The 15,306-nt window shown below is 32.7% G+C and overlaps 3 protein-coding genes across 5 annotated transcripts in view; 2 read left to right on the forward strand and 1 right to left on the reverse strand.

Annotated features, from left to right (window-relative positions):
- Positions 1-2,507, forward strand: part of LOC126781193 (transmembrane protein KIAA1109 homolog) — a 28,893-nt gene extending 26,386 nt beyond the window's left edge. For all 3 annotated transcript variants that reach the window (XM_050506035.1, XM_050506036.1, XM_050506037.1), the window contains 4 exons: positions 36-221; positions 368-498; positions 571-674; positions 764-2,507. In XM_050506035.1, coding sequence (XP_050361992.1) covers positions 36-221; positions 368-498; positions 571-674; positions 764-956 — 614 coding nt within the window. In that variant the 3' untranslated portion in view covers positions 957-2,507. The remainder of the gene's footprint in view (positions 1-35; positions 222-367; positions 499-570; positions 675-763) is intronic.
- Positions 2,508-3,489: 982 nt separating this feature from the next.
- LOC126781233 (ubiquitin-like-conjugating enzyme ATG3) lies at positions 3,490-10,733 on the reverse strand. Its single transcript, XM_050506123.1, has 7 exons — positions 10,532-10,733; positions 9,979-10,167; positions 9,511-9,624; positions 8,682-8,831; positions 7,692-7,844; positions 6,033-6,160; positions 3,490-5,611 (listed from the first exon to the last, which is right to left on the reverse strand). Exons 1-7 carry the CDS (start codon positions 10,601-10,603, stop codon positions 5,458-5,460), a joined length of 960 nt encoding a protein of 319 aa, XP_050362080.1. The 5' UTR covers positions 10,604-10,733; the 3' UTR covers positions 3,490-5,457.
- A 411-nt stretch (positions 10,734-11,144) lies between these two features.
- On the forward strand, positions 11,145-14,942 carry LOC126781261 (mitochondrial fission 1 protein). Its single transcript, XM_050506156.1, has 5 exons — positions 11,145-11,353; positions 11,430-11,543; positions 11,724-11,894; positions 12,905-13,041; positions 13,659-14,942. The coding sequence occupies exons 1-4, from the start codon at positions 11,309-11,311 to the stop codon at positions 13,025-13,027; spliced, it is 453 nt and encodes a 150-aa protein (XP_050362113.1). The 5' UTR covers positions 11,145-11,308; the 3' UTR covers positions 13,028-13,041; positions 13,659-14,942.
- The last annotated feature ends 364 nt before the right edge of the window (positions 14,943-15,306 follow it).

Consider the following 15,306-nt stretch of genomic DNA (forward strand, 5'->3'; position numbering starts at 1 on the left):
AATTAGTGATATTAACTGTGCGGCGTGGCTACCAGCTATCGACCAGTTCCCGTCGCTGGAGCGCGAGAACACGGGCACGACGGGCAGCACGGGCAGCGCCGGCGCCGCCGCCAGCAAGCCGGCCGAGCGCCACGCGCGGGAGGTCATCTTCGCGCTGCCGGCGTTGCAGATGCACCTCCGCACCAGCCACCTGCAGGCCGCGCAGCCGCCCACCGAGCGCGGTCAGTGCGCCCCCGCTATTCGATCTTTAAGCGGAACGAAAACAAAATATTTACAATTTCATTTTTACCTTATCTAGCGATAACTGGGGTGTTCTATAACATGTACGGTAAAAATAATCCTGTATTCATTACCAATGCATCCTCAGACGAAAAACCAATAGTGGAGTGCAGTTTCATCACGGAGTTCGAGGACCACATCTTCGTGTCGGTGGACGCGGAGGCCTTCCTCTTCCTGCACGACCTCATCTCCTCTTATATCAAGGAGAAGGAGCGATTCGTAAGTTAAATTTGACTGCGCGATATTTTATCTACTAGTCATATATGTGACGTCGTTGACCCCCCCCCCCAGATGCCGGGACGCGCGGGAGCGGCGCCGGGCGCGGCCGACGTGTCTCCGCCGCAGGACTACCGCGACTACCGCTGCCTCACGTGGCACCTCGAGCCCACTGTGCGGTACGGCATGCACGCTATACGAATACGCAGCGGTTAAGTGCTACGTGTCACTAATGAGTACATATTGAACCCTCGGCCCGCCGTTTCAGACTGCTGTCGTGGGCCGGCAAGTCCATCGAGCCGTACGGCGTCGACTACATCCTGCAGAAGCTCGGCTTCAGTCACGCGCGGACCACCATCCCCAAGTGGCTGCAGCGCGGCGCGCTGGACCCCGCCGACCGCCTGCTGGCGCTCGTGCTGCGACGCCTCGTGACGCTCGTGCCGCACAAGCCCGCCGTCTAGCGTCGCACGGGGAACCCACATTACACTGCTCATATAATTTTAAACTTGACATAAAATAATATCAAACGGTGCATATACATATGCCTATGTAATGCATATATGCTTACACACGAGTCATCGACCTCGATTACTCAGTAAACATATTGAAACTATATTAATTTTGTTGCTATTCAATTTTATAATTATTGCTTTAATCTCAACAACAATTCAATGTCGATATTCATACTATGAGTGTCTCGATCGAAACAGTCATCGAAATTAATAAAAAAATAATTATCCTAATTGTAACCCTCACATGTGCCACTAAAATATTCAGTCTATATACAGATATAACTAAAATATATGCACAGAATTTAATATGAAATCTTAAATATCGTTATTAATACTCATTTTAATTTAAAAATCTTATCACACACATTTGGCTTTACTTCTAAATGTTATATAGTGGTGACTAATTAAATAATGCTGTCTCATTCTTTTCAATGTGAAATCAAAGATGTCAGAAAGAGAAATCAGTGTTTAACCAAACACCCAACGATAAACAACGTTTATAACTAAAGTATATTTTCTCTAATGTTTAATTTTTCCCCATTTGTTTTGAGTACTCGTTTACATACCGCCGCTTCTTACACATTCGAAGACTTTTTCATTTAGAGTGATCTATTTTAAGTATTTATTACAAGTATTGCGGAATGCGTGGCATGATTTTAATGATATTTTACTTAAGTACAAAGTGCGTGTTATTCGATTATGTAATTATTGTTTAAAATGTATTTAATATTGTAATGTACAGTCAGCCGTGAATATGCACATATCTATTTGGATTAATTAAATACGATTTACAATGAACATAATTTTTAATATCGATACTCTTCTATGCATAGTAATGATGCTGACTGTACTGTACTTCATAGTTTTAAAAGTGTATAATTTTGTAGAAGTGTTTTCATTGTGATCACTATTGACTGTTAGTTTAGTAGTTATTTTATTGGGTTTAGGAATAGATGGATAGTGGACGAGGCCTATTTAGAACGTATTCCATTATAAATAAGGGTCACATTGCAATGGCAGGTAGCGCGGTAGTTGTTGTTAATATAGTAGCGCGATTTTCGAATTATAAATATATATAATGAATAAACATTTGTTTAAATGTAATTAAAATTATTAAACAATAATAATTAAAAAATTAAGGCGGGTAAAGGAAACAAAACTGTTATTAAAAATGACCAAAAATTTAATTATATTCATTACTGTTTAGAATTTAATTATCGATTTAAAAAATTATAATTCATTATTTTATAAATACACATTATAATAAAAGTTTTATAATAATTTTACAATAATTGAATTTTATATTTTTTTTTTATATTGATTGAAATTGTACTCTTCGTTCTCCCTTACACTGAGCTGCTTCGTAGTTGGATATTTTATCTTGATGTGAATATAGAAACGTCTGTCCATCAGGCTTCTTATATTATGTATTTGATATATTTTATTACGGAACGTGATTTGTAAATAATTAATGTGATACGAATAAAGGTATATTAATTATGTCTTGTATTATTAAAAAAAAAAAGATTTTTATGCTTTATTACATACAATACACAGAACTCGTCATACACACGTTTATTTTTGAATATAGTTCGACATTGTTATCTATATGGGTAAAAGTTAAATAACAATCTGTTATTGTTCCACTGCTGGGCAAAATCCATCTCTCTGAATCACGATCAATTATAAAACTTTCGAAAATTTGTTTCATCTCTATATTAAACGCTTTGAGGTCATCATGTGCGTTATTTGATAATTTACGATGCTTGTCACGTTGTGTTATTCCTGAGACGACTTTATTATTGTCCGACATCAAGTTTGGAATATCGCTATCGGATATTGCGTGCGTAACTTGAAGATTTGATCTTTGCAAACGGAATATTATTAATGTACTATTATTGGTCTAATTTTATAAGCAGTAAGGATTGATATTGAGTGAATAAAAAATTACTTCCTTATTGGTAGTTGCAGTGCAGATGACGGCGCTAAAGCATAGGGGCGGAGCTTAAACACGCCTTTATTGTCTTATGTTTGTCTTAGTTGTCAGACGCGATATCATTGGTCGAGATCTTGAATAATCTATGATATTCACTATGGATTCGCGAAAAAATGGCGTTTTCATTGTCCGCGAAGTTGCAATCGGAACTTTGAAAGTTTAATTACCTAATGTGGTAATAACTAGATAAGTGGAATAGTGTTGTATTATAAATAAAGTTAAATTAATTAAGAACTGTTTATAGTGCGTAATACAGCAGAACAATTAGAAAATCGTATGCAATTTGTTTGTGTTACGGTTTGTTTACCTTTACTCCTACTTTAAATGGAATAGGATGCAAACACTTCTGCGTCCGAGGGGCAAAGGATGAAGAAATATTCGTGGACTTGTTTCAGTTTTTTGTTAATCAACATTCTATTTGTTGCACACATTTAATTTATAATATAAAATTACGTAATAATATTATGTGAAAAAAAAACACCAAAATTAGCAGCAAAATAATTTATTTAAAAAACTAACAATGACGCACACTCGCATCTATATCTATCGCTAACTTCGATTCACAAAATATTAAGCAGATGTGAATTTATAATCTATGTACATAACTATAAAGAATATTTTAATATCAACATAATATGTTCGACACCTTACGCTAGCAACATTAAAATGGCAAAATATTTACTGCTAAGTTTAAAAAAATCCTCCTTTCAATTTCACCAATTTTCGATATATGATAACACAATTGTTTAACAAAATATATATTTACACATTTAAAATGGATTTGTGATTTCAACATTAGCCTCGACTTGCCGGTTTATAAATTAAAAATATATGCCTATACTAATGAGAAGAGGAGCAAAGACAAATAAACGACTTTGACATCGAATTGACGCGATATCATTGGTCGATGTGATATTCACTATGGATTCGCGAAAGAATGGCGTTTAGAATGTAGCCGAAGTTGGTATCGAAACTTTGGACATAGAATAAAAGTAGATATAAATAGTTCAGTAAAATATTTTTGTATTATACATTACGATATATTAATCAAGAACTGTTTGTAGAACATTATTTAGCAGAGCTGTGAGCAAATCGCATGAAATATGAAAATCTATGGTTTGTTTATCTTTACTCCTCTTTCGACTGGAATAAGGTAAATACAATTTCATAAATGTTATACTAAGAAATGGAAATCGCCCAAATAGGTAACCATAATTGAAACCGCAGTCTAATGGTGAAAGATGATTTTTTATGGAATAAATATTCTATTACTTTAATTGCATCTTACAGTATGTAAAGATAATTTTTATTGAAGTACATAGCTTTCATCGTTTGCATGAGGTTTTATGTAATGGATTACAAACTTAACTTTTATGTTATAAATGCCATAAGTTTAATGCAAATTATATAACGCAATCATCAACATTAGAATCGGTTGGTTATTTAAAATATCTCTAAACAAAAAAAAAAAAGTTTATGAATTACCATACATTAGGCAATAATTCCACTTCCAACTGGTGACCAATGATTTATTCCCTTACAATACATCCACGAACTTGCCAGGCGAGTATGCGGAACCAATCAAGCACCACACTAACAATAAGTGCACCATTTAATAACACATAAATACATACTTAGATAAAATAGTAACGAATGACTTACTTTATTTAATTAATATTAATTATTTTCTATTTGAGAACAATTCAATACATTGTAGTAAGAAAAATATTGTGCTATTTGTAATTAAAATGAAGGCAAAGTGATGGCACACGTTAAGCTATCATTACAATTTTATAAGATCTTAATAATTCGATACATTGCAAAAAAATGAAAATTACGATCACTTTTTAATACAAATATAAAAAAAGTAGATTCTTAATTACGTTAAATACATAAGGAGTCAAATATACTCTTAGGAAATAAAGATAATAATGCCCGAAGATTAATTAAATGTATACAAAAAATGCATGTCCTATAATAAAATGTAAGCTTTATTGGCTGACATGTCTTTATAAACATGTAAAATTTATTCATCGAAGATTGATTGATATTTTGATTTTAAACGCCTAAACAAATAATAAGATGTTGGTGTAATATTATTATTTTTATTTGTAAATTGTCAGATTGTACTGACATTTTGAGCACGAAGTTTTTGTTCGAGGACCAATTGCATATTGTTATAATAGCCACACTTATATCCATCGCGGACCATCCATTAGCGGACGTTCGATTAAACACTATTTGTCTCTTTCTATCATCGTTGTTTGACATTTGAAAGAAGAGGACAGCATTGTTTAACTAACATTCTCTAAGCGCGTAAAACTGTAAATTATTAAAATACACATAAAACAGTACGGGAGATATCACGGGGGGAGGAACTGAGCTCATTTTCATTTTCTATTGTATACAATTCGTTTTAAAAGGCTTTTCGGAAGCCGACGGCGGGTGGGGGCTCTAATTGATGTTGACGTTCTGCGTGAAGTCGTACTCCACGGTGGGGATGACGGTCTGCACGAACTTGAGGAACACGATGAGGTAGGCGTGCACGCCCAGCTCCCCGCCGCTCTCCGTGACGGTCTCGATTATCTTCTTCATCACCTCCGCGTGCCTGTCCGCACACTCCGTTATAGACTATGTGTACTTTATGTCGAATACGAAAGGCGAATGGGTCACCTGATGATGAGCACCATCGACATTCGAAACTTAAGAGATATTAATCAACTAATCCTTAATCTGTCCTTGGGAACTAAGATACTATATTTCTCGATATTATATTACCTAGGCAGGCGTGCCTTCACGGTGTACCCATTTCATACCTTACATTCGGGTCTTAACCGCTGTCATTCCTTTTTATATTTGTCTCAATATTTCGACGGTGTTGCATAAAATGTACCTCCGATCATTTACAATACAGACCATACTATGTAAAATGTTATATGCAAAAATAATACATATGTAAAATAATGAATCGAGATGCAAACGAGGCACGGGCGACCAGTTAGTTAGAATTGAGGGAAGTTACTAATTACCTGCAAGGATGCACGGAGGCCATGCTGGGCCCCGACACGTGCGGGTGCGACTCCATGGTGACGGTCTTCTTGGCGTGGTCCTGCGAGACGTCCTCGTACATCGCCTCCACGCTCAGCAGGTGACGGTCCTGGCGGATGGCGGACACAAGCTTATAGCCTATTTCAACTACAAGAGGGGTGAAGACGAACAAACAACTTTGGCGTTGAATTGACGCGATGTCATTGGTCGGGATCGCGAAAAATCTGTGATTATAAAATGGCGTCTTGATTGTCAGTAAAGTTGATATCGAAACTTTGAAATTTAAATTACGGTGGATTTAAGTAGTTCCTTTGAATAAAATTGTATTATAAATAAATATATATATATGGAATAAGCTCAAAACCTTCTCCTCAAAAAGGGAGAGGAGGTCTTTAGCCCAGCAGTGGGACATTCACAGGCTGCTACGATATATATATATATATAAAAGTGTGTCTTTAAGCAAATCGCGAAACAAAGTTTAAGGTAGGAATTCTTCGACATGAATGAAATACATTATCAATATAAAAAAAATTGATACACACAACACAATATGAATAGTGTGAAAGGCCGCCTAAGTACATCGATTGAGTATCGTTATTATTCGTTTATAAATTAAAACAATGTTGCTGAATTTTTTTTTACAGATGTTATACAAATATGATGGCCTAGTGGTTAGAACGAGTGAATCTTAACCGATGATCGTGGGTTCAAAACCGTGCAAGCACCTATGAATTTTCATGTGCATAATTTGTGTTTATAATTCATCTCGTGCTTGACGGTGAAGGAAAACATAGTGAGGAAACCTGTATGTGTCTAATTTCATTGAAATTATGCCACCCGCATTAGAGCAGCGTGGTGTAATAAGCTCCAAACCTTGTCCTCAAAAGGGGAGAGGTCTTATCCCAGCAGTGGGACATTTACGGGCTGTTACTGTATACAAATATACAAAAAGCATACATTAGATTACGTAATTTTAGGCTGATATAATCATCATAAATCGTTCGTTCGCTTTGTGCCGATGTTTTCTCAGACGCGGGAAACAGGTCAATGAATAATGATCGAATGATTGTATATTTTTTTGCGATTAATATTACAATTGCTTTAAATGAATTAATAACAAAAACATAAAAACGATAGTTTCATATTAAATTATATTTTTGTGAACTTTATTTTAATGTTTTAGATAAGTAAACGATCAAATAATATTTAACGTTAGTGGTCAATTGCAACAAAAATAAGACGCTCTTCACACTTACATAGAGCTGTTAATCCTGTGACTATAATTACCCGTTTTTTTTTAACGCTGGAAGAACGCTTTATGCGTTTCCCCCACGGGAACAGTGGGGGGTATGTGGGGCTCGCCGGTGTCCAAGGCGCCGAGTGCACCCCGAACATCGGAATACCCACTAAAAAACCAGCGGTACCCTTTCCGTCTTAACGAGGAGCGCCACGGGATCGCTTTCGCATGCTACCATGACAAAACTATAATTAGCCTGACTAACTAGCACTTCAAATCGGAACACACCGATACAAAGATCGTGTCCCACAATCGGGTCATTTAACCGATTATAGGGATGGGGTTAAAAGTTTTATTGTGATTTTTGTAGATGTATGTATGTATGTATGTATGTATGTCTGACCTCGTCATATCCGATGAGCCACAGGCGCGGCGTCTGGTAGTACTTGTCGTAAGTGATGTGGAGGTCGTAAGTTCGAGTCTTCACAATCTCATCGCCGTCAGGTTTCTGCTTCTTCTCCTTATTTGGTTCCTTGCGAGTCGTTAACGCTGTTGACTGTTGGTTTTTTAAATATTATATTTAAAATGTGCATTTTTAAGCAGTTTGTTAAGATTAAATTATTTTATAAATGTTAATTAAAAATGGTAAAAATGGTTATGCAATCTGAATTAATATTAATGAAATTATCTTAATCACGTCAATATACAATAAGTTTTCATTCACTCGGTTTCTTGACACAAGAAATATTTAAAGGTTTTTTTATAAAATAGGAAGGCGGACGAGCATATGGACCACCTGATGGTAAGTGGTCACCAACGCCTATAGACATTGGCATTGTAAGAAATGCATTGTAAGATATCGCTTACATCACCAATTGGCCACCAACATTGGGAACTAAGATGTTATATCCCTTGTGCCTGTAATTACACTGGCTCACTCACCCTTCAAACCGGAACACAACAATACCAAGTACTGCTGTTTTGCGGTAGAATATCTGATGAGTGAGTGGGACCTACCCAGACGAGCTTGCACAAATCTCTACCACCAGTTTATTATAAGTGATAATTTTTTTAGTGGTTGTATTATCACTCACGACAAAACACTTTCTTATTATTTGCAAACCAGAAAAAATAGTTTTTATGATATCCTAAATTTACATTATAGACTTGAAAATGCAATTACTATTATTATTTTATAATAAATCATAAAAGTAGTCAATAAGCAGTATGTTATAGTGCAGGAAAAAAAAACAATCAACCAGGCCCAATTATATGGCTTTTAGGTTATGAAACTAACCAAGTACTTGATCATACTCGATCATTTTTGCTACAATAAATAAGTAATGAGTTCCTTAGGATTGAATAACGCGACAATGGTACGGAGTGGACTCACGGGATCCACCTCGTCGAGCAGGCCGGACTCCTGGAAGTGCTCCATGTCCTCGGGCTCGTCGTCGTCGGCGTCGTCGTCGTCGTCGCGGTCGCCGGCCGCCGAGCCGTCGCTGTCTCCCGTCTCCGCCGCCTCGAGCGTCATCTCACACACCTGCGACATAAACTTGCTTTACTATAAAAACATTTTTTTTGTTACCGAATGGCATCATTCTCAAAGTTTTTCTCTAAATTTAAATTATGTATTTATTAATAAAGATTTAAACAAGTTTAAACCTAAAAATAATGTTATCGAATGACATAAGATACTTTCTATTGATAAAAAATGAATAGGTAAATTGTTGAAAATTATCACACCAAATTTTACGTTGGTTACAAATACAACTTTTATGACACATAAATACATTTGAGCCGAGAATATGTGAATCCCTTAAGCTTAAATCTCTGAGTTTAAATGTGCTTCAATTTTGTTTATGAATCCTGATGTTAAGTTAGTGAAAGAAAACATTATTAGGAAACCTGCATGTTTTGGATACAATTATGCTACTGGTATATAATATGGTAATTACTCTCTAATCTTCTTAAAAGATTAGTAGCTCTTTGCCTAGAATGGGGACATTTATACTTTTTTTTTAAGAATTATAGCAATGCCCATTTTTTCCATCAACTGAGCAAGCAGAAAACTAGTCTTAAGAGTGTGGACCGACAATATTTACATCTCTAGATAGCTCGTAAACCAGTGTGCTTTTGACACTTTTTACATGAATAGTACATACATCAACATTCAATTATATGACAAAAATGTACACTGTCTTGTTAGAGGGTAGTGTTACCTTTTCTTCGATGGCCCGTGAGCCGGAGGAATCATAGTGATGTGTGTCCACCCAACCACCATCCTCATCATGTTCGTCTTCTATGACCTTCTCATTGTCTTCGCAGTATTCTATCTGGAATTGAATTTATTGTATGTAAGAATTCTTTATAAATATCTAACATTTACTATAATAATTATAAATTAATTGAGTAATTATTATATTTACCGAATTATGTTAATGCAATTAAATATTAAATTTTTGGATTTTTTTTTAATCATTGTTGCTTTATTTACACATTAATTGATTTATGAAACATGAAGAAATATCATTACAAATAATTTTTATTCTTCTGAGTGCATTCTGAGCCTGTGGTAAACTAAAATTTAGAACAATATTGTTAAGTGATGATTCAAATGTGCTTTTAAGAGACTCCTTTAATAAAGTATTTATTATTATCTTAATTACAGAACAATAGTATGTTCTTACTTGTTTGCAACGTCTATAGCATGGTACATTCCTGGTAATCAGGAACTGCTTATCTGGTGGCAAGTATGATCGAATCTTAGACTCCTCACCCTTGGCCCACTGCCAGGTTGGGCAGTGATGAACCAAGTGATCACCTGCTGCTACAAATTCTTCTGGAGTCAATACACCTGTCTCTTGAAACTTTGATTCCTAGTGACAGTTAAATTTTTTGAAAATATTAAGTAACAATTAAAACAAGATAAATGATATTTTCTGTAGCTCCGATCCACTCAATAACTTCTATTAATAATTATAATATTAAACTAAGATAACTCACAAAATATTTAACCTTCATATAACATTAGTTTTACATTAAATTAATTTGAAATAATTTCCATTTAGTCTTTCAAATGTATAGTGGTCATTAATTAAAATTGCGTTGACAACTTTAAACGACTTATTGTTTTGTTGTAATTATCATACACACATTTGACCTTTATATAGATGACTATGTTACAATAACAAATTCTGATAATACATACATAGTTATTTATAAAGTGAGGCTTTACTATACCTTGAGAACAGGAGTCAAATATCCCGCAACTCCTAGGGCGGTTCCTTTTACAGTATTTATTACACTCTGCATTCTAAAACTTTATTTGTAAAGGATATTTTCCACCACTATAACCGCCTTCTTTATAATTATTGTATTAACAATAATTTTACACAAAAGCCGGACAAAGCAAATTGGAAAAACTACCTACTTCTCAGCACAATAGCTGTCATTTGTCAATATGATTAGCAATCAGCACGTTATTTGTCAAGTTGAATTTTTGACAATATTTTTGTTAGAAGTATCTAAGTACTTGTAATCTTAAAAACCTTATACTTTATAATATATTCCTTAAGACCTTGCCAAAGTTTTGTGAGTCTGTTTCAGCTTATTATAATGTGCAATTTAGCAACATATGTTACTCGATTTATAACATAATTATTTATTTATTTAATTTAAGACTTAGATTTAATAAGTTTCAATGTCAAAAAATGTCAATGTAATGTAATCAAGTAACTACTTCAAAGTATAATTATTTTACTCTTATAATAGGTAATTAATAAGGCAATAAGTAGCAATACCATAACCTGCTGTATTATCATTCTGTCACTTTGTCAAACATTATTTTGTTAAATCACAAATGTCAATTTCAATTTCAATATAATCACTGAGTTATTTTACTTACAGCAGCACCGTCAATTTCACAGTTAACTTAAATTTTTTGATAAAACGTAAAATAATGAAATTTCGTCTCACATTATTGAAGTTGAAGTACCATATTTAAATAATTTCATCACCATGGAAGACGTATTAGACGAAGTAGTTTCATCGGAAGATTTACAAGTAAGTTTTAGTGACTTTTATACATGACTCATGATAATGTACGTGTTGTTTAATTTCGCATTACTTTTTTACACAGAAATTCGAAAAGATTTTTCATGAACAATTACACCAAGGTAATGTAACGCCCAAAGCTCAATTCGAATATGCGTGGTGCTTGGTAAGAAGCAAATATCCGACCGATATTAGAAAGGTTTGTTATTTTTTTATCTATTGTGAATTGGAAACAAAAACAATTGTGAAATGTAAAGGCAACATTAATGAGTAAATATTATCATTATCTATTAGAAAAAACAAATTGTGAAATTATTTTTTGATATACTTTATTATAACTTTCATTTTTTGTATTATGCATCATTTATGTTTCTTTCAGGGTATATTACTTCTAAAAGAATTGTTTAACTCTCATTCAGAAGGCAAGCGTGATTACCTTTTCTACCTTGCTATTGGCAATGCTAGAATTAAGGAATATAATAAGGCACTGCATTATGTTAAGTCATTCCTTGAAATTGAACCCGCTAACCAGCAAGTATTGGCTCTTGAGGTATGATCTATTAATTTTTTTTACTGCCATTTAAACCACTTAATTAGTAATTTCAATTTTATATTTATAGTGTAAGCTCTTTAAATTTCTTTTTTTTTTATTTAAATTGCTTATGTATTTTGTAGAGATGGTCTATATATATTTCATTACCCTATGTCAGTGCAGTAATAATATGTATCATATCTACAATTAATATAATATGTTAACTTAGACAAAATTAAAAAAAGTTAAACCTAAACATTAAAAAATATAATTCTCATTCATTATTACTTATGATCAGAATATTTTATGAGTTAATAATTATCAATATTCTAGAAATCTTATGCAGGGAGTAATAATGTTTATAAAATGATATATGTTAGTTTATTTATGTTTTATAAATAAATAACAAATATGGCAATCATCCAAAAAAAATCAGAGGCAATAATTTTTTTTAAACATGACAGATCAGTATTGTGGTTATAATACTGAGGCTGAAATAATTGGTTAACACAATGTGTGTAATATTTAAAAACAGTATGTCAATTTGTTAATAAAATATTTGGTCGTAGCAGTAGGTGTAAACCACGTTGGCTTTACTGTAGTGAGTCATAAGTTGCGACACAGAATGTGTTTTTCAGAGTTACAAGCTAAGCAAATATGCATTTTGTGATAACATATTATGTAAATCAGCAATTATTGATGTTACTGAGTATTAATTGAGAATTATTTTATTTTGTAATTTGATATTTTAAATATTATACATAGTTTTACTTTAGCATTTTATGTCAATGAACATCCCACTAGAATTTTTAAAAATTTACTTTTGAATACTATTAATGTAAAAGATTAAGTCAGGCGAACCTAGAAGAATATAAACATAGATAGATACTAGAAACTTGCTTAAAAAAAGCTTTTCCTCTGAAAAGTCATGGTTTGTTGCATATAAAAGTGTTTCACAATAGATTTAATGTATAAAGTGATACTTTATTGTTATTCATTAGGATTATAAAGTGACCTTTATATTCCAGCACCAAATAAACAAGCGTATGGAGAAGGAGGGTCTGATAGGTATGGCAGTGGCGGGCGGCGCTGTGCTCGCTATCGGAGGTCTCGTCGGCCTCGGCATAGCTCTCGCTTCTAAACATAAATAGCAATTGGCCTTCATGTAAGTATTAATTTTATACAATTATATATAACAATTCTTTTTTTTTCGCTTATATTATCAAAAGTACAACTGCTGTTAACATTCCTTCCTTCCAATCTTTGGAAACTTCTTTTCAAAACTCAAATAGAATTTGAGGTAGGGTGACAATTCCATTCCATTAAGTTTACTTTGGTCAGAATAGTTTCTTAAATAATTCACGCATGGCAGATCATGGGAATAGTATGGTTCCGTATTTTATGTTTAGATAAAATATGCCAAAATAGTTGTACATATTTAGTAGATTGCATTTAATAAATCGAGAAGTTAAATATATTAGCCAGTAATATAATAACTGAAGTTTCTTGCAGAAGTGATATCCATTACATGTAGAATGAAATGAAAGCAATGTGTTGGATTACGAATTTCTCTCAGTTGTGCGAAGATATCCTATCATTCTTTTTTTTTAATTATAAAAGTTATTGCTCAATTTACATACAATCAACTTTTTACATAACAATTAACAAACATTACATTACATAACAATTTAATATAAAATAATATATAATATACAAAAGTTTAAATGTACTTTTGTTTTCTGTTATTTCAGTTAGTTAAATTTTAACGTTATTTGTTTACAGAATGAATGCTTTAGTGAGCGTTCATTATCTTCTGACGAAGAAGAAGAAATTAAAAGAGGATTAGTGGAATGTTCCAGGTTCACAAAATTAAGAATTTTCACTTTATATGCTAGACTATCCAAAGTATATAAAATAGAGTAAATACTTTTTACTCCAAAAAAAAAAGCTATTTAGAAAATAATGTCTAATTAAAAATTGTAGTGTATTTATTTATAAGAATGAATATAGTCGATATGTATCACCAAATGTTTATAATTTATTCTAATAGCTTTAGGCTTATTTGTAGTTAAGAACAAGTGATTAAATATTTTGCACATGTAATTCCATTAAATAAATGTGGTTCTTTTACATGGTTTATATCTTTAAGTAAATTCATCAAATCAATGCACATAAGCTTCAAGTATTTAGTAATATAATATCGACTTAAAAATATTTATATCTTTTAATTAGTATGTGTATTACATATTGATGTTATCTTTATGTCGATTTTACAAATAAATTATTAAATTATTGTCAAATCGTTACCTTCAATATAAACTACAACAACCCCTAAATCCAATATAAGCTATGATAACTGTCAAATGTGTTGTATACATCTAAGTCATCATTCCGAAGGTTGTCTGCTTAGATTATAAATAATAGCATTAAATAATTCAAGATCTTGTTTGTTTTCCAAGCTATCATTTGCTGTTCGTAATTAATCAAACAGGTTTTATTAGTTACAGAATCGAGTTGGTGCTGAGTAAAAAAAAAAACAGGAAATTTCAAAACAATTATTTTTATTACCTTGTTTATAATAATGTAGTGAAGCAGCATACGTCTAGTACACTAATGTACAATGGCAGAGGCGTGGCATTGATTTAAAATTAAAAAAATATTTCTTACTTTTTATACTATCAACAACTGAGATAATTTTTTTTAAATAGTAGTATTTGAATTTTTACTAGTGGCAAGAGTATTCTAACGTATATAGTGGGGCCACTTAAATAATTTCAAAAGTTGGAAGATAAATAAGAAATATTCTTACAATATAAATAATATTTTCTTTTTTAAACGACAGCAAAATATATTTTGATTTGCAACGTTGAAAAACTAAGTGTGCATATAAAATTAAACTTATACTGATATGGAATAAATCTATGGTATAATAACAACCTGCATTTGTCATGTGCGATGGAAACATTTGTAATTCATCTAACAACTAGTGATTGTATATAGTAATTTAATTCCAAGGAATATTTTTTAATATTTTGTGCTCTCTAGTAAAATATATTTCTTTACTCATATTTTTTTAGTCATTGGAAATTGTAATATAACTAACGGAAACATCGAATTGAAAAACAAGTAAAATAATTATTAGTAATTTCAGCAACGAATTGACAATATTCTACGTCTGTATTTAAAATTGCTTTTTCGTGTAATCGATTGCTAAAACATTGAATGACAAAGGGACTTAACTATAAAACTATTTCAGAAAACAAGTTAAGTCTTATTCGACTAATGAGGTATAGTCGGGTGACTAAAAGTAAAGAAATGCTAATATCGAACTTTCAAAGTTCAAAAGGTAACTAAACATACTTTTTACACAGTAAGAGCATAATGATCGACTTAAAGTCCTAATTATCATAATTTCTTCACTGGTATATAA

The sequence above is a fragment of the Nymphalis io genome, chromosome 3 (genome assembly GCF_905147045.1).
Source record: "Nymphalis io chromosome 3, ilAglIoxx1.1, whole genome shotgun sequence".
NCBI lineage: Eukaryota > Metazoa > Arthropoda > Insecta > Lepidoptera > Nymphalidae > Nymphalis > Nymphalis io.